General features: G+C 40.2%; 1 protein-coding gene across 1 annotated transcript in view; it reads right to left on the reverse strand.

The window, feature by feature from the left end:
* cdc14ab (cell division cycle 14Ab) overlaps positions 1–21,284 on the reverse strand; it is a 51,204-nt gene that overhangs the window by 11,899 nt on the left and 18,021 nt on the right. The window contains 6 exon segments of the mRNA XM_080749103.1: positions 713–829; positions 2,430–2,543; positions 4,241–4,328; positions 5,032–5,094; positions 15,498–15,564; positions 18,058–18,137. Coding sequence (XP_080605229.1) covers positions 713–829; positions 2,430–2,543; positions 4,241–4,328; positions 5,032–5,094; positions 15,498–15,564; positions 18,058–18,137 — 529 coding nt within the window.

A 21,284-nucleotide genomic window follows, 5' to 3' on the forward strand; every position in this document is an offset into this window, starting at 1 on the left:
TTTTGACCATCTGTTTGCCTGTGTCCATTTATGCCCATATATGGAGATATCTGTATCTGTCTTTTTGCGTCCATTGTATGCCCATATATGGAGATCTTTGACCATCTGTTTGCCTGTGTCCATTTATGCTCATATATGGAGATATCCGTATCTGTCTGTCTGCATCCATTTTATGCCCATAAATGGAGATCTATGCAGACATAGTGCCGGTTCCGGAAAACCCTTTGAAATAGGGAATGAATGCCCCACCCTTTAATGCAAACCCCATTATACCTGTTGTCATAAGAGCCGTTTTGACCATATGTTTGCCTGTGTCCTTTTATGCCCATATAGGAACATCAGAATACGTAACCATGGCATTTTTTGTTGACTCATGTGGCGTACGTGATCTCAGAGCCTTTTATGATGTGATGTCACAATGACTCAGCACTTGCGCCGATTTCCTCCGGAACAGCCGGATGTCAACAATCAGCCCCGCATAAGGAGATTCCGAACGTTTCGCGCCGGTTAGGGAAAACCGTGCGTCGGGTCGGGTCGAGGCCCGGCACTGCACTCCGTGCCGCGGCGGGGAGCGCGCGTGCCGAATCTGAAGCCGGTGGGACGAACGGTTCTCGAGATACGCGGATTACAGACACACACGCAGACACGCAGAGACTTCTCGCATTTATAGATAGATTAGTTATTAATTAGTTATTAATTAGTTATTAATTACCTTTACAGTGCACGGCCAGGGCTCCCTCGGTGCACTCACAGATGTGCAGGAAGCGCCTGGTGATGATGTCAGAGGGGGTGGAGCCATCCAGGAAGAACAGCTCGTAGTGTTGGAAGCCTGCGTCCATGAACAACAATCATTACCATACCCATACCCATACACATACACATACCTACCCCATATACCATACCCATACACATACACATACCACATACACATACCTAACCCATACACAATACACATACACATACACATACCTACCCCATATACCTAACCCATACACATACACATACCTACCCCATATACCTAACCCATACACATACACATACCTACCCCATATACCATACCCATACCCATACACATACACATACCCAGACCTACCCCATATACCATACCCATACACATACACATACCCATACCCATACACATACCTACCCCATATATCTAACCCATAAACATACACATACCTAACCCATACCCATACACATACCTACCCCATATACCTAACCCATACCCATACACATACCTACCCCATATACCTAACCCATACACATACACATACCTACCCCATATACCTAACCCATACCCATACACATACCTACCCCATATACCTAACCCATACACATACACATACCTACCCCATATATCTAACCCATACACATACACATACACATACCCATACCCATACACATACCTACCCCATATACCATATACACATACCCATACCCATACCCATACACATACCCATACCCATACCCATACCCATACACATACACATACCTACCCCATATACCATACACATACACATACACATACCCATACACATACACATACACATACACATACCTACCCCATATACATACACATACACATACCTACCCCATACCCATACATATACACATACCTACCCCATATATCTAACCCATACCCATACACATACCTACACCATATACCCATACACATACACATACACATACACATACCTACCCCATATACCTAACACATACACATACCTACCCCATATACCATACCCATACCCATACACATACCTACCCCATATACCATACCCATACACATACACATACCTACCCCATATACCATACCCATACACATACACATACCCATATCCATACACATACACATACACATACCTACCCCATATACCCATACCCATACCCATACACATACCTACACCATATACCCATACACATACACATACACATACACATACCTACCCCATATACCTAACACATACACATACCTACCCCATATACCATACCCATACCCATACACATACCTACCCCATATACCATACCCATACACATACACATACCTACCCCATATACCATACCCATACACATACACATACACATACACATACCCATACACATACCCATACACATACACATACCCATACACATACACATACCTACCCCATACCCATACCCATACCCATACACATACACATATACATACACATACCTACCCCATATACCTAACCCATACACATACCCATACCCATACACATACCTACCCCATATACCTAACCCATACCCATACCCATACACATACCTACCCCATGTACCTAACCCATACACATACCCATACACATACCTACCCCATATACCCATACCCATACACATACCTACCCCATGTACCTAACCCATACACATACCCATACACATACCTACCCCATATACCATACCCATACACATACCTGCGTCGATGAACCTCCTGGAGTCGTAGATCTTCTTGTTCAGTCTGATCACCGCGGCAACGCCCTGCTTCCTGAAGTATGGGAAATAAGCTTCTGGAGCATGGAGCGGATAGCCTAGGAGGGAGGAGGCAAGGAGGCAGGAGATAGGAGACAAGGAGATAGGAGACAAGGAGATAGGAGACAAGAGATAGGAGATAGGAGACAAGGAGATAGGAGACAAGGTGATAGGAGACAAGGAGATAGGAGACAAGGTGACAAGGAGATAGGAGACAAGGTGACAAGGAGATAGGAGACAAGGAGACAAGGAGATAGGAGACAAGAGATAGGAGACAAGGGGATAAGGAGAGTCTGCCATGGCTTTCCAGCTTGGAATCAATGGTTGAACCAATTCTATATTCTATGATCCTACTGTACTTACTGTACTTACTGTTCTATTCTATATTCTATGATCCTACTGTACTTACTGTTCTCACTTTTACTTTTAGGATGAGGTAATCATTTTTAGGATGAGGTATTAACTCTGTGACCCGATTCTATAAGTGTCTTTTTAATCCTTCCAAGGTTTTTTGAAAACCCTATGTTTCTATGTCAGCAATCTGGCCAGCCATCGTCAAAGAAAAGGTCCTTTTCACTTCAACTGGAGCTCAGTTAGTCTGTTCTTGAGAGACTACTGTGTCAGTGGTTCTCAAACCTTTTCATGTGAAGGATCCCCAAAGATATTTATTTGGCCACGGACCCCCATCTCAACATATTTAGTTCCAGGGACCACCCAGAAGCAAAATTTGAGTTACAAACGTTCGCTTTAAAAATACATATATTCAAAGATTTTACATTGAAAAATAGCAGATCTACAAGCTCACAGCGCGGCACTCGGTGCCGCGCTGTGAGCTTGTATATCTGCTATTTTTCAATAGTTAAAGGGCCTACACCATGCTTTTAAAACTATATTTTTTGTATAAATATATGCCTTAGACAGGTTTTAACCCTCAACAAACACTCTGACCATTCTTTTTGTTTGTTCTAGCTCTACTATAATGAGGCTCTCCAGCTGCAATACCAAAACAGCCTCTGTTTGCTCAGGGGCGCATCTAGTGGGGTTTTTCCACCCCTCCCCCCTCCCCTCCTCTTCACTCCTCCCCGGACCCCACGTTGACAACAAATAATGTTAATATTGGGCCAATACAAAAATAGGATAATGTTGCAGCTCTGATTATAGCCTACTACTGTGGGCTTATGTTGTATGTTATAGGCCTACTGTCAAATGACACAGGGCGACCGTTGCTAGACCAGACATTACAGAAAGTTAATCTACATTAGACAACCAACCCCACCTGCATTGTATTTATGTATAAAAAAAAAGAAAAAAAAAAGTTTTTAAAAAAAAAAAGTTTAAAAAAAAAAAAAGTTTTAAAAAAAAAGTTTTTTGAAAAAAAAAGTTTTTGAAAAAAAACGTTTTTTGAAAAAAAAAAAGTTTTTTGAAGAATTTTTTTTTTTGAAAAAAAAAGTTTTTTGAAAAAAAAAAGTTTTTTGAAAAAAAATGTTTTGAAAAAAAAAAAAAAAAAAAAAAAAACGGGAATCCGTGTGACGTCACACGGATCAACTCTCAGAACAGCACTGTTCTGAGAACCCGTGGAAAGCTTTTCATCTCTGTCTTCCCAAAACCAGAGAAAGACACAATGGTCAGAAATAGGACTTTGTGAGGATAGAAGGTGCCAGTGGGACCCCAAAAAAAGGTTTTAAAATAGAAAAAGTGAAAATTCATGGTGTAGGTCCTTTAAAGCATACAACAATTCCTAAATGGATGAACTCACCGTTCTCAGTTTTACTTTTAGGATGAGGTCCACTAAAGGCCAGGAACTTCCCAGGAACGATCCAGTTGAAGTCTCCGTTCTCCACACGCTGTGAAGAATTATTAATTATCATTATTAATAATAATAATATGAAGTCTCCATTCTCCACTCGCTGTGAAACATTATTAATTATTATTATTAATAATAATAATAATATGAAGTCTCCATTCTCCACACGCTGTGAAGAATTATTACATATTATTATTAATAAAGTCGACTTCAACTCAACTTTTTACTGAGTCGAGTCCACTTGCAAAAATCACAAGTCGTTAATGCCCTAGCAGACAGATCCTCTAACCCTAACCACCGCTGAACCTGAAGGTGAGATCTGATCCTACCCTACGCCAACGTCAAAGTCACCATGCCATGATAAATGTTGACGCTTGCTTACGCCAATAAATGTGATCTGAACCATGTTGATGAATGAGAGAATATGACTGTAAATGTGTCATCCTCACATAGTACTAATAATGTGTTCATATTTTACCTCATAATGCTCATATTGATAATAATGATAATAATAAAGTATTAATATTTTACCTCATAATGCTCATATTGATAATAATGATAATAATAAAGTATTAATATTTTACCTCATAATGCTCATATTGATAATAATGATAATAATAAAGTATTAATATTTTACCTCATAATGCTCATATTGATAATAATGATAATAATAAAGTATTAATATTTTACCTCATAATGCTCATATTGATAATGATGATAATAATAAAGTATTAATACTTTACCTCATAATGTTCATATTCGTCCACATCAAACGTCTCAAAGTCAAAGAAGCCGTGCTGGAGAGCCTGAAACACAAAGACATGCATGATAAACTAAAGGATACAGTATGATATATGTATGATATATGTATGATATACACTGAATATGAAACACAAAGACATGCATGATAAACTAAAGGATACAGTATGATATATGTATGATATACACTGTATATGAAACACAAAGACATGCATGATAAACTAAAGGATACAGTATGATATATGTATGATATACACTGTATATGAAACACAAAGACATGCATGGATAAACTAAAGAATACAGTATGATATATGTATGATATACACTGTATATGAAACACAAAGACATGCATGTATAAACTAAAGGATACAGTATGATATATGTATGATATACACTGTATATGAAACACAAAGACATGCATGATAAACTAAAGGATACAGTATGATATATGTATGATATACAGAAACACAAAGACATGCATGGATAAACTAAAGAATACAGTATGATATATGTATGATATACACTGTATATGAAACACAAAGACATGCATGTATAAACTAAAGGATACAGTATGATATGCACTGAATATGAAACACAAAGACATGCATGTATAAACTAAAGAATACAGTATGATATATGTATGATATACACTGTATATGAAACACAAAGACATGCATGATAAACTAAAGGATACAGTATGATATATGTATGATATACATTGTATATGAAACACAAAGACATGCATGTATAAACTAAAGGATACAGTATGATATGCACTGAATATGAAACACAAAGACATGCATGTATAAACTAAAGAATACAGTATGATATATGTATGATATACACTGTATATGAAACACAAAGACATGCATGATAAACTAAAGGATACAGTATGATATATGTATGATATACATTGTATATGAAACACAAAGACATGCATGATAAACTAAAGGATACAGTATGATATATGTATGATATACATTGTATATGAAACACAAAGACATGCATGATAAACTAAAGAATACAGTATGATATATGTATGATATACACTGTATATGAAACACAAAGACATGCATGATAAACTAAAGGATACAGTATGATATATGTATGATATACATTGTATATGAAACACAAAGACATGCATGATAAACTAAAGGATACAGGTGGATACAGGCCTCTACAGCAGGGGTTCCCAAAACCTTTCTGTCTCAGGTCACCCCATGAATATTGTTTTAATCCGAGGCACCCCTACATTATAATTTTCACTCCCAGCACCTTATATTTATAGAATATCGTCGTTGTCGGGTGGAAACCTTGTATGTCCAAAACCGTTCGTTTTGTATTTATCATCTATAAAATGTACTAAACTAGTGAAAACAGCAGATCTACAAGCACACATTGTGTGCTTGTAGATCAGCTGTTTTCACTAGTTTTGTGCGACAGAGGTTTCTGCCTGACAGTGACAATATTTGAGTGATTATGTTGTGAGGAAAATGTTGAGATAATAGCCATTTTGGTTAGAACTGACTGAAAATAACTTTTGTACTTAACTCATTGAGTGCCTATCCCGAATTAGTTCGGGATATATGATCGTATCACAGGGTGCCTATCCCGAACAAGTTCGGGATATAAAAAAAAAAAAAAAAAAAAAAAAAAAATTTTTTTTTTTTTTTTGAAAAAAATTTTTTTGAATTTTTTTTTTTTTTTTTGGACCCCATCAAATCTGGTGAACATGATTTCAATCGCGATTTTGCATGTTCCACCCCCATACAACCCCATCTAACATACAGGGCAGCCATTTTTGTTTACATTACATGTAAAACATAAGGGCGATTATCTCAAGAATGCCTGAACGGATTTCCAATCGGATTTTTTGGTTTGAAAGCTGTGAACAAACTGCACAAATCCACTCTGGATTGCATTGGATTTTTCAGAGCTCATTCTTCTCTGTTTTTTTCCCATGCATGAGGTGTGCAAGGTTTAATCATGGCTAAGTTGACGAAAATAAGGCTTCTAAAATGCTTGGTAGCCAATAGCTAACTTCAAGCTAACTTCATCCTCTTCCTGTACATGCAGTCATGCACAAAGGAAAGTGTTCAGGCAAGTCATGGCTGCAGCCCTTCTGCATATACCAGCATATCTCTATGGGATTTTCTCTGGCCACTGGGCGCCCTCTAGTGGTGAAAGGGGTGGCACTAAATGAGTTAAATGATACTAAATATAAATTCCAAATATTATCAAATGATCTCGCAGCACCCCTGGACTGCTGTCGCAGCACCCCAGGGTGCCCCGTCACCCACTTTGAAAACCCAGCTCACCATATACACTACAGAATAGTGCTATCTATAGTTGAGATGTCAGATGATGCAACATGACAGTCTCCTATCCAAGTCACTCAGTTTACAGACATTCTAGTAAACTAGAGTCTCCACCAGGTCGGGTAGTTTATTATTATTGTGGTTCACAGCAACTGGACGCTGAGTTTATGACTTGAGACGTTTTGTTCAAATGGTGCATTTATATAAATAATAATTATTATATATTTATATAGTGCCCTTAACCAAGGAGATTTAAATAGATTGTGCATTCACCCATTCACACACACACACACACACACACACACACACACACACACACACACACACACACACACACACACACACACACACACACACACACACACACACACACACACACACACACACACTTTGTTCTGGCAGGAAGCTATTATGCAACAGCCTCCTCTAACTCAAATACAATGGAGTCTTTTCAGACACACGCACGCACGCACGCACGCACGTGTGAAGTGTGAGGGGGGGATTTTTATTTTAAAAACAAATCCTTTTTTTAAATATATGAAGTTATCTAATTTATAGCAAATTACATCTTGCACAAAATTCTACATTCAATAAAACTCTGAACTCTGACTGGGGAGGGAGTCTGGTAGATAGGTGTGTCTAATGATCCTTATAACAATGTCCTGCCAATCAAAATATGTCAGAATATGTGTAATTCAAATGTATGTTGAACCTCTAGGGTTAGGGTTAGGGTTAGGGTTAGGGTTAAGGTTAGGGTTAGGGTTAGGGTTGGGTTGAACCTCTAGGAAATAACAACATGGCACTTCATCAAACAGCTTGCTGAGCCCTGCTATAAACTATAGGTTGCCAGGTAAACAACAGAAGCAAGCGTCTATAAATCAGGACAAGCTGCTGACATTCCTCCTTCCTCTAAAGATAGCAAGCAGTCAGTCTGACATCATCACCTCTCTATATTAGAACATGTCTATTGTACAGTGTTACATCACCTGTACAATAGACATGTTCTAATATATAAACCTACTGTATCTATTAGTGTGTTACATCACCAGTACAATAGACATGTTCTAATATATAAACCTACTGTATCTATTAGTGAGTTACATCACCTGTACAATAGACATGTTCTAATATATAAACCTACTGTATCTATTAGTGTGTTACATCACCAGTACAATAGACATGTTCTAATATATAAACCTACTGTATCTATTAGTGAGTTACATCACCTGTACAATAGACATGTTCTAATATATAAACCTACTGTATCTATTAGTGAGTTACATCACCTGTACAATAGACATGTTCTAATATATAAACCTACTGTATCTATTAGTGAGTTACATCACCTGTACAATAGACATGTTCTAATATATAAACCTACTGTATCTATTAGTGAGTTACATCACCTGTACAATAGACATGTTCTAATATATAAACCTACTGTATCTATTAGTGTGTTACATCACCTGTACAATAGACATGTTCTAATATATAAACCTACTGTATCTATTAGTGAGTTACATCACTGGACACACCTAGCTCTAACAGCTACTGTACACACATGACATCACCCTGGGACACTACATTTATATCTATTCATACAGTGTGTTATTACAACATGTCTGTTTCTACAGTGTGTTATTACAACATGTCTGTTTCTACAGTGTGTTATTACAACATGTCAACCACTGGTCCTGGGGACCTTTGGTGGCCCCTGAGAAGGGTCAAGTGTGCCCCTTGAAACTGCTTGAAAGCCAGTATTTATCATTTTAAAAATGTATTTAAACTAGTGAAAACAACGCCTCGCACCGCGAGGCGTTGTGTGTGCTTGTAGATTGGCTGTTTTCACTACTGTTGTGCGACAGCCTTGTATGATGAAGCAGGGCTTTACTTTGCGAAGAAACTTACAAATTTGAAACTTGGAGATACAAGGTTTCTTCCCGACAGTGAGGATATTTACACCCCCGTATTATGTTGGTGTGACCATGGATTCTTGGGACATGAAAAGTGTGACCATGCATAAAAAAGGTTGAGAAACACTGGTCTATTCTACAGTGTTTGCTCAGGGTGTAAACATGACTACTGTTTCTGTTGTGAAATAACCAAGATAAATGTTGTGTAAATCTGACCTATAGTCGTACTGACAGCACAGTGAAATAACCATGATGATAAATGTTCTGTCTTACAGAAACAGCAGTAAATCTGAACCTATAGTCGTACTGACAGCACTGGAATCCAGCAGTGAAACCAGTCCAACCACTACGGCCTCCCAGTCTGTCCACTGATTGGTTGATTGAAGAATTTATTAGAAGGTTGCATAGTAAAATGCCGTTTTGAAGGAAGCTAAGGATTTACACAGTGTTGGGAAAGTTCACTTTCAAAATGAACTATTTTTGTTATTTTTGGTTCTTTTTTTAACCATACTATTTTTTATACTTTTGGCTATTCAAATGTATTTTTTTAGACGTGGCTGCAAGCTATTATTTGTCAACATTATTGACCAGGGTTCCCACGGTCATGAAATTCCTGGAAATATTTTGAAATTTGAAAAATATTTTTCCAGTACTGGAAAAGTTTTGGAATTGATCAAGGGTCCTGGAAAAAATATCTATGCATTGTTTTTGGTTATTGATTTTGTTAACTAATTTACTGCCACCATAAATGGACTTTGAGGGTTCCCTGCTACGATTGTTTTACCTTGTGACGTGGGCACGTGCGTGTCCATCGTGCACAATCTGCATGTATGCCACGGTCCGTTCGCAGCGTGCACGCTTTATTTTTGCTACTGTCTGACTTAGGGCTTTGCACATGGGATTAAGCGACTTGTTATTGCTCTGAATTATAAGCTCTATTCACGACCCGCCCACTCAGCTAATTTCTCAGCAACTTCCTGGTGCTGACGTCAGCTTTGAAAGGTAAAATAACACAGAAATCGCTGGACTTGGGGCCAACAAATCATTGTTTCTAACGGTTAAGTAAATTATAACGCTTTGTGCCTTTTACTATCTTGTATTCTTGTTCATGCTAGCCGTATTTTATACTTTACTATTAGGAAATTGCATTAAATTTGTGATTTCTGTGTTAACTCTATGGGCTTTAGCAGGGCAGCACCGGGGGGATGCTGAGTGGGCGGGCCGTTGAATAGGGCTTATTGTTATATACGTAGTACTGGAAAGTGGGTTAAATATTCTGGAAAAGTTTTGGAAAAGTTTTGGAAATTCATTGGTAAAATTGTGTGGGAACCCTGATTGACACAGCCCATATAGAACCACAAACAGCAATTATTTCATCCAACTTAACATTGAGGTGCCCACAATATTTAGGTGCCCAGTGCAGTGCCCAGTTTTCCTCACCCTTATTGTGATGCCCTCAAATACGTTTCTAACCGTCGCGCTGCATGTTTCCGTGTTGTTTAACACTTTGAGTGCCAGCCCCCCCTGCCCCCCGTCCCTTACCAGTGCCACCATTAGGTCCCATTCATTTCTGCCCCAATTCCAGGGAATAAATTGGAAATGATCCGATATTCACATCGGAACAAAAATGGGAGGTTTGGTAAAAGAGGATTTTTTTTTTTACCAAAAAAATTTTGGAGTGATTTCGGTGAGCGGTTTTGGAGATAGGTGCTCGAGAGTGCGCACTGCGCAAACCAGTCAATAACCTCAGAAATCTAGATTCTGAGATATTTGAGTTCAAAGAAAAAAAACTTTAGGAAGCCATAGCAACAAATTGGTAAATGGTAACGGAACACAAGTACCCTTGACAGAAAGAATGACATGCCTACTTTCATTATGTGCAAAAAAAGTTAAAAAAATATTGTACCATCGTCTAGTTTCAAGGGGGCAAAGTGAAAAAGTATGAAATGACTCAGAAGGTAGAAATTGCCTTACATTTTGATAGAACTATGCACTGTGAATTCACTGTGTTTTTACCTGGTCTAGAAGGTCAGGAAGACAAAAAGTCAGAAAAGCGATGTCAACCTTTTATTTTATGGCAACATCGAACCCTAACCCTGGTGAGTACCTCACACATCCAGCATGAACATATTTATGTTCAACAATATTTACAAATATTTCCAAAAAAAAGGAAATCACAAATATGACTTCACAAAAATAAAATATAACTGGATAAAAGTAAAATAAAATAATTGTGCAGCAAGTAAAGAATAAATAAAATAATATAAAAGTCAGTACTGTACTGTACTGTATTCTCAAAAAAAGGCATTCAACAAGCCAACATTCAGGAGTCAAAGGCACCACAAATAAAGGTCAAAGATGGTACTGTTCACCGTGTGTGTGTGTGTGTGTGTGTGTGTGTGTGTGTGTGTGTGTGTGTGTGTGTGTGTGTGTGTGTGTGTGTGTGTGTGTGTGTGTGTGTTGTGTGTGTGTGTGTGTGCGCCTCAGGTACCTCAAAATGGCCTGGTACCTGTTTCTTGCCATTGTTCTGGGAAAGTACGGCATGCAATGACAGGGTTTTTTGACCAGTGCATGGGCAATCTCCGCCTTGTGAACGATAGCTGTGAGGAAGAGAAGTCCCAGAAAGTTCTTCAGCTCCCCTAGAGTGACATTGGTCCAGGCAGCGAACCTACAGTGTGTATGACCTATGCCTGACTCCTCCGCTCTCGCTATCTCAGCCATCATACTGTCCTCTCCATCCTTCCTCCATCCAGTCAGACTCTACGGGCCCTGTATATGATAGAAATAAATAAAAAATACTAAATGATCGTGCTTCTGTATAATTTGTATGTTCTTTAGCAAAGGCTGTCGCACAAAAGTAGTGAAAACAGCAGATCTACAAGCACATAACGCCTCGCGGTGCGAGGCGTTGTGTGCTTGTAGATTGCACATACAGTATGAAACAGAGCCGATACCTTTATGTAGGAAAATAATGCTGCTATGTGTACCCTGTATATATATAAAATGTCACAATGCGACATAGCTCTGTAAAATGAACAATGCTGTACCCCCTCCAACTGTATATATGTTCCCCATTTTCAACTGGTTTTTATATTGTATTTGTTATACTTGCTTTGGCAATGTAAACATATGTTTTCTCATGCCAATAAAGCTCCTTTGAATTGAATTGAATTGTATAATGTGCACCCAAAAAAATGCACAAAAAAACAAAAAAAACAATAGCAGGTCAGGCTTATTGATTGATTGAAGAATGTATTAGAAAGAGGTGGTAAAAAAAAGAACCTAGCCCCACCCTACCCTCCCCTGCCCCTTCTTTGTATATACTGTTTGTTTAGACTTACTGTCTTTTTTTGTTTTTCTTTACATATCTACTGCATAGTACTGTGTTCTATCTGTCTGTCATTCAATGTTATATGAGATACTTCAATGGTTTCCACTTTCCAGTGGAAATAAGCTTAGTCTTTTCATGGATCTCCTTTTAGTAGACCTTGTACCAGTGAACTGTACCGTCATGAAACTGTACCTTTTCCTATGCAAACTTCTAATAAAGTCTTCAATCAATCAATCAAAGTAGGCTACAGATGCATGGCTCATTTCAACAGGAACCACACTTTATGCAGCTCATACAGTGGTGTGTTCTAGACTCATATTTTATTGTTAGTTACTAGTTAGTGCCTAAAAAGGAGATCGGCTGTTGTTGTAGATCGGCTGTTTTCACTAGTCTAAATAATTTCAAATGATAAATGCAAAACGAGCGGTTTTGGACATAAAAAGTTTTCACTCCCTCCATCACGGAGGTATAGAGGCCGACGCCGAGCGGCGCCATGCCCAGGAGGGTCTCCCAAATCGGGCTTGAGTTGTGGAGGGTGGTCGCTAGTGCTTTGGAGGTTCCAGGGCGAGCGCCCCCACCCCGGGCCTCGCGATCAAACCTTTTGGGAACCACTGTTCTATACTAGGCTGTGATGTGATGTCCTTGGCTCATTATCGCCAAAATAAACAATGTTCTAACGTGAGTGGCACGTAGTATGCAGTGAAGAATATAGCCTAAAATCAGCGTTTCTGAATGTCGACTTTACAATGAAATGGATGCTTCTCTCGTTTGGGTCGGGACCCATTTGTGAGTCACGGAGGTATAGAGGCCGACGCCGAGCAGCGCCATGCCCAGGAGGGTCTCCCAAATCGGGCTTGAGTTGTGGAGGGTGGTCGCTAGTGCTTTGGAGGTTCCAGGGCGAGCGCCCCCACCCCGGGGCTCGCGATCAAACCTTTTGGGAACCACTGTTCTATACTAGGCTGTGATGTGATGTCCTTGGCTCATTATCGCCAAAATAAACAATGTTCTAACGTGAGTGGCACGTAGTATGCAGTGAAGAATATAGCCTAAAATCAGCGTTTCTGAATGTCGACTTTACAATGAAATGGATGCTTCTCTCGTTTGGGTCGGGACCCATTTGTGAGTCGCGGAGACAGTTTTATGGTTTATGGGCCATATATTTCATACATTTTGATACATTATACAGCACTTATCTCATATAACATTGAAAGACAGACGTATAACAAAGTGAAACGTAGAGAACATACCGCAGCACAGCTCAGCAGTGCATCCTACAGGGCGCGGGGAGAAACCGTAGCAATTGGTGGTCTGTCCCTGGCAGCATGCATGCCTCGCCGTAGAAGGAGCCCTTCTGGCCGCCAGAACCAAAATCGAGGCCGTGGATGTACCAGCGGAGGTCCTCGCTGATGAACCGATCGCCCGTAGAAGGAGCTCTTCTGGCCGCCAGAACCAAAATCGAGGCCGTGGATGTACCAGCGGAGGCCTTCGCTGATGAACCGATCGCCCGTAGAAGGAGCTTTTCTGGCCGCCAGAACCAAAATCGAGGCCGTGGCCCGTGGGTGTAGCAGCCGAGTACCTCCGTGATTTTAGGCTGGCCCATGGTGGCGATGTGTTCTTTTTTTTTTTTACAAAATGGACCCCCCCTCCAACCTAAACAAAGAAACTAGCCCTTCCCCCACTCCTCCTTGCTAAAACCTCTACATTCCGATCTCTCTCTCTATCTCTATCTCTCTAAATAATACTAAATCTAATGATTTTATAACTAAATTCTCTGCTTCTGATTCTCGCTCTTTCTCTCAATATATCTATCTCTCCCTCTGATTGCTGTGTGTCCAGTGACTTTGTTGTGTATATAATGGGCCTCTAGAGTCTAGACCCTTGTTTCTGGGGGGAACCGGCCAACCGGAGTGCTCGAATTTGGTCACATGACGTGTGACTTCACAATCCCATAGCCCAGAGGGCCCTGTCTGTGCTGAGGGCAAGATCAGACTGTGTGCTACTGTAATATGAAAAAAAAGCATCTGACGTCATATGACGCCAATATTAATTTCTGGCATCATTGCCAAGGTCGTGTCGGACGTCATATGACGCCCTGGCACTGAAAGTGTTAAAATAGCTGATCTACAAGCTCACGTTGTCTCGTGGATGCGACGCACTGTGAGCTTGCAGATCAGCTATTTTCGGGCATGCAACACGAATCATACGACGAAGTATAGTATTTTCTTTTAGTCAGGCTTTACTTGGGTGGGAGACGACGCAACGAGGAGGAGACGACGCAACGAGGAGGAGACGACGCAACGAGGAGGAGACTCAGCGCTTCATGTGAAGAGATTCAAGAGAAGCAGCGCACCCAGCTGCAGAGCACCGCTCAGGCGCTCACATATCAACGATTTGCGAGGTGAAATAATGTGAAATATGAATGCAAAGAAAGACGAGAGGACAGGCGACTGCGGACCGCCGCACGAACGGGCAGAACGGGGCAACGAGCGCTGCTCACGGACGTCAGAATGAACGCATTCGACAATAATGCTCATCAAGCGGAAACAAAGAGCGTTCAGTTCCCGTTCGCCCAAAATATGAACGTGTTCATGAACGATCGTTCATTGAACGCGCTCAGGTACAACACTGGATTTACACTCCTTTACACTCCTTTAGGGTTTGCAGTAGGGCGTTCCACATGTTAGTGGTAAAGCAGGAGAACAAATTAGATCCTTTTTTTAGAGCCAAATTTGGGTTGAAAGTGATTAGTGGAGCTGCCTCTGGTGTTGTACTGTAGTTGTGGATATCCTTGACATTTAGGAAGTATTTAGTCAGGTACATGGGTATCTTAGTGGTAAATGGTAAGTGGTAATCATATAAAGTACATGCAGAATAAATATCAAACCAACCTTCCTGATTCCTTGTAGACAGTCCAGAATGGTGAGGTTGTAGGTGCAAGTCCCAAACGATGCGTCCCTGAAACACACAAACACGCTTCTGTGAGATTCTTTCAGACAATTATGTAAGGGATAAATACTGGCTCCGCGGGGGTTGTCCATATATAACAGGGTTAGGGTTAGGGTTAGGGCTAACCCTAACCCTAACCCATGTAAGGGATAAATACTGGCTCCGCGGGGGTTGTCCATATATAACAGGGTTAGGGTTAGGGTTAGGGCTAACCCTAACCCTAACCCTAACCCATGTAAGGGATAAATACTGGCTCCGCGGGGGTTGTCCATATATAACATCCCGACAGACTGATAACTCCCCGAGGCGCTAGCCGAGCGAGGGGAGTTAACTTTGCATCCATATGTTAAATAACTACAGATGGTAAAAGTAGGCCTAATAATTCATTTGCATCCATATGTTAAATAACTACAGATGGTAAAAGTAGGCCTAATAATTCATTTGCATCCATATGTTAAATAACTACAGATGGTAAAAGTAGGCCTAATAATTCATTTTCATCCATATGTTAAATAACTACAGATGGTAAAAGTAGGCCTAATAATTCATTTTCATCAGAAACCCTGTCTGTAGTTGAAGTGTAAAGCCCTTTGCACACAGGCACGTTTATCCGCATGGACAAAACTGACAATTTCTTTTTTTTAAAGAAAACAATGATTCTCTACGACCTCATCGCACCGGATCCGAATTAGCCGTGCGACGAGTGGATGCGCCCGTGCGTTTTTTCCTCAATCGAACTCAGTTCGATTTGTGCGTCTTGTCGCATGCGGTAAAAAAACTCATCACTCCTTTTATGACTCCTTTTGGGATCCGCAGCGCCGATTCTGCATAGAATTGCACACCAAATCCAATTCCAGCAGGAAGGCTGTGGGACAACGTGCACATGCACACCACATGCACATGCACACCACGTGCACACGCACACCCGGACTGACCAGGTGCATGAAGTCACACGTTGACTCGACACCTCGTTTGACCCCGAGGTGGTTTAGAACGAGTCCTGTCATTAGTCTGACCTGAACTGTGTGTGTGTGTGTGTGTGTGTGTGTGTGTGTGTGTGTGTGTGTGTGTGTGTGTGTGTGTGTGTGTGTGTGTGTGTAAGGCAGTTAGGATGCATTAGAAGCAGAGATCACTATAGTGTGGTGTGGTGTAGGGTAGTAACTAGTGAAAACAGCAGATACACTAGTGAAAACAGCAGATCTACAAGCACGCGATGCGAGGCATTGTGTGCTTGTAGATCTGCTGTTTTCACTAGTTTTGTGCGACAGTCTTGTATGATGAAGCAGGGCTTTGCTTTACCAAAAGACGTACACATTTGAAACTTGGAGAAACGAGGTTTCTGCCCAACAGTGACGATATTTTAGTGATTATGTTGCGAGGAAAACGTTGAGATAATAGCCATTTTGGTTAGAACTGACTGAAAATAACTTTGTACTTCAAGTAAAAAAAATTAAAAAATCAAAATATTATCAAATGATCTCGTGGCACCCCTGGACTGCTGTCACGGGCACGGCACCCCAGGGTGCCCCGTCACCCACTTTGAAAACCCCTGGTATAGGGTACCTGAAAGGCAGGTAGGACGCATTAGAACCACAGATCAGTGTAGTGTAATCCAGTTTCTAAAACGGCTAGTTCCATTCCTTGATTCTGATTGGCTGGTTGCCATGGTATACCTGAGACTATAACCCACACCTTGAATCAGTTTATATCAAAGCCAGGTGCGTTATTTCTTTCCACTGTGCCGTGAGGCTGAACTAGAGAAGCGAGCGTTTGATTTCCTCTCAAATCCTGCCGTGCGGGTGCTTCTAAGCACCGCCCGCATGCATAGGACAGTGACTGAATGTCTCTGGGCGGGGCTTGTAAAGGCGAAAAGCGCCTCTATTCTCCAGGCACCACTCGGCTGTTAGTTTAGGTTGCTATGCTAGCGTTTTTTGATGTGATGTTCACCCACATAGCAGCTAAATCTGGATGAAAATAAACATGTGTATGGATCGAATATGGTTCTTAACTTCTTAACATCAGACCCTAACCCTATCAGACCCTAACCCTAACCCTAACCCTAACCCTAACACAAGTGTTGTTTCCCTATTTTTTTGCAAAAAGAATGACGTGACTTTGTAAACACACACTGGCTTCCGTAAGTTCCGCTCCTGGATGTGGCTGCATGGTAAACGCAAGGAAATGTCTCTTCCTGGTCTTTAAATAATGCAATGCTATGTTTTTCATGTTGCAATATTGTGACCGTTTTAGAAAAGCAATAAACCACGCGAGGCTTGTGGTTACCGTGGTAGTATACACCGGCTGTAAGGGTAGGGTAGGTTACAGTAGATTACAGTAGATTACTGTAGGGTGTACAGTAGGGTGTACAGTAGCATGTACAGTAGGTACAGTACCTGAAAGGCAGGTAGGAGGCATTGGAACCACAGATCAGTGTAGTGTAAGGGTAGGGTAGGTTACAGTAGGTTACTGTAGGGTGTACAGTAGTTACAGTAGTTACAGTACCTGAAAGGCAGGTAGGAGGCATTGGAACCAGAGATCAGAGCTCTGTAGGCTTCTTCTGGAGTCTTCTTCACATAGATCACCTGATGGACACACACACACACACACACACACACACACACACACACACACACACACACACACACACACACACACACACACACACACACACACACACACACACACACACACACACACAGCATCAGCCCCTTCTCAGTTCTTGTGTTGGACACTACTGTACGCAGTGCAGGTTTCAAGTGTGAATGTGAACTATTTCCCCCCCCCCCCCAGTTTCTAAGCATAAACGCGACACGTTGTGAGCTTGTCGGATGTTCAAGCACTTTGTTCCACAACACAACGCTCTGCCTCCACTCAACCTGAGTGTCTGCCATTAAAACGTCCACCGCTTAAAACACCAGCCTCACAAAGAGTCGACATGGAAAGTGATTTTTACTAATCAGATTTGAGTCTCTCTCAAAGTAAAAATCACTTTCCTTGTAGTTTGTTGCTGTTAATAGTACTAGTAATAGATAGCATAAAATGGTACTAGATAGTATGTATTGTATGTAAACTAGGCCTGTCCTCTAAAAATCGACGAATCGACGCGTCGTTTTAAGCCCCCGGAATCGACGCCAATTGTTTGAGTCGAGCCGTCAAAAATATATAATTTTTTTTATCACACCAGTTACTGTGGTGCGGTATGAGAGCGCTGGACTGTGACTGTCATGTAATTCTTATTGAGTCCATACTTCCTACTACTAGACTTAAAAATAAAATCAGTTCACGTGACTTGAAAGTTGCCTTGATCATATAACAGGGAGCTCTTATTTTGAAGTTAACCGCTTGGAAAGGAAATGCGTCGACGAGTTGTTATTCTACTTGAGAGCTGGCCAAAGAAGCAGCAGAGCCAGCGCGATGCGCTTTTACTTTCACTGCCGTGGGTGTGTGGTGGTTGGACTCAGGCTGAGGAATAGCGACGGGCGAACTGTTTTCTTTTTATTATCTCGCACCAGATCGGCAACATAGCTCTTTTGATACAGCAGCGGTGCTCTGAGAAAATACAACTTGTGGAAATAATACACGACATGCTGTCAAAGAGATACATTATTCTCTCCTCCGTTGTTCTACTCTGCTCCACAATTCACAATTACGCACGGCAAATTACGCACGGCTGGACGCAATCTTATCGTCATTAATGTCCAGTGTCCACCGCTATCATGTCTCAATATGCAGGGTAGTTCATGGATCTAATTCACTTTAAAGGCTTAAAACATATTGCTGTTTTATTGTATTACGTTGACGTGGTTTAAAAGCTTAAAGCACCACTTTTTTTTCCTTTTTTTTTACATAAACGATTCGTCGACGCGTCGGATTAACCCCCGCGACTCGAATCGACTTGATAAATCCTGCGTCGAGGACAGCCCTAATGTAAACAGAGTGTATATTCATACTAGATAGTATGTGTTGTATGTATGTATACATATATGATTAGATAGTATTGTATGTAACAGTGTTGATTTTGTTGACTAAAACTATGAAAACATTTTTTTGTTGACTGCGTTTTTTTTTTTCACTGACGAAAACTAAATAAAAACGAAGCTGTGATGACTAAAACTAAGACTAAATATATTGACAATTTCGTCAACAAAATAAAAAATAGGCTAAAACGTTAGGGAGGGACTGGTGGAGAAGAGAGTCATTTTATGTTTGGTTGCTCTCAGGTGTTGCATGCTGAAAATAGCAGATCTACAAGCTCACAACGTGTCGCGCTGCAATGTGTTGTGAGCTTGTAGATCGGCTATTTTGTAGATCGGCTATCTTCAAAACCTTATGATATTCAGTCAACTAAAACTAGACTAAAACTAAAACTTTTCAGGTGACTAAATTATATAAACAGAGTGTATATTCATACTAGATAATATGTATTGTATATATATATATATATGATTAGATAGTATTGTATGTAAACAGATAGATAATATAATTATACTATTAGATAGTACATATTGGATGTAAACAGATAGATAATGTATTGTATGTACATACAGTATATGATTAGATAGTAGTGTATGTAAACAGATAGATAATATGTATTGTATGTACATACAGTATATATGATTAGATAGTATTGTATGTATATATATGATTAGATAGTAGTGTATGTAAACAGATAGATAATATAATTATACTATTAGATAGTACATATTGGATGTAAACAGATAGATAATGTATTGTATGTACATACAGTATATGATTAGATAGTAGTGTATGTAAACAGATAGATAATGTATTGTATGTACATACAGTATATATGATTAGATAGTATTGTATGTATATATATGATTAGATAGTAGTGTATGTAAACAGATAGATAATATGTATTGTATGTACATACAGTATATATGATTAGATAGTATTGTATGTATATATATGATTAGATAGTATTGTATGTAAACAGATAGATAATATAATTATACTATTAGATAGTACATATTGGATGTAAACAGATAGATAATATGTATTGTATGTATGTATATATATTGTATGTAAACAGAGCATGGAGCGTCATTCTAAACAACAGCTCTTTGTCTAAAACATGAAATATTCAACAGGCAGAAAAACAGACACCACTGTGTGTGTGTGTGTGTGTGTGTGTGTGTGTGTGTGTGTGTGTGTGTGTGTGTGTGTGTGTGTGTGTGTGTGTGTGTGTGTGTGTGTGTTCAACGTCACAGCCAGATACTGCATTTGTCAGTGCTGTTTTAACAGGCTCTATACATAGCAGCCAGATCGGAAAGAACCATAGGGTACATTTGGTTCCATTTGTACACTCTCAGAGTCACAGAGCTGTAAGGGTCCATTTGGTTCCATTTGTACACTCTCAGAGTTACAGAGCTGTAAGGGTCCATTTGGTTCCATTAGTACACTCTCAGAGTTACAGAGCTGTAAGGGTCCATTTGGTTCCATTTGTACACTCTCAGAGTTACAGAGCCGTAAGGGTCCATTTGGTTCCATTTGTACACTCTCAGAGTTACAGAGCCGTAAGGGTCCATTTGGTTCCATTTGTACACTCTCAGAGTTACAGAGCTGTAAGGGTCCATTTGGTTCCATTTGTACACTCTCAGAGTTACAGAGCCGTAAGGGTCCATTTGGTTCCATTTGTACACTCTCAGAGTTACAGAGCTGTAAGGGTCCGTTTGGTTCCATTAACAGCTTTACTACTTGATACACAA

Source organism: Nannobrachium achirus, assembly GCF_963921795.1.
Source record: "Nannobrachium achirus genome assembly, chromosome: 1".
Lineage (NCBI taxonomy): Eukaryota > Metazoa > Chordata > Actinopteri > Myctophiformes > Myctophidae > Nannobrachium > Nannobrachium achirus.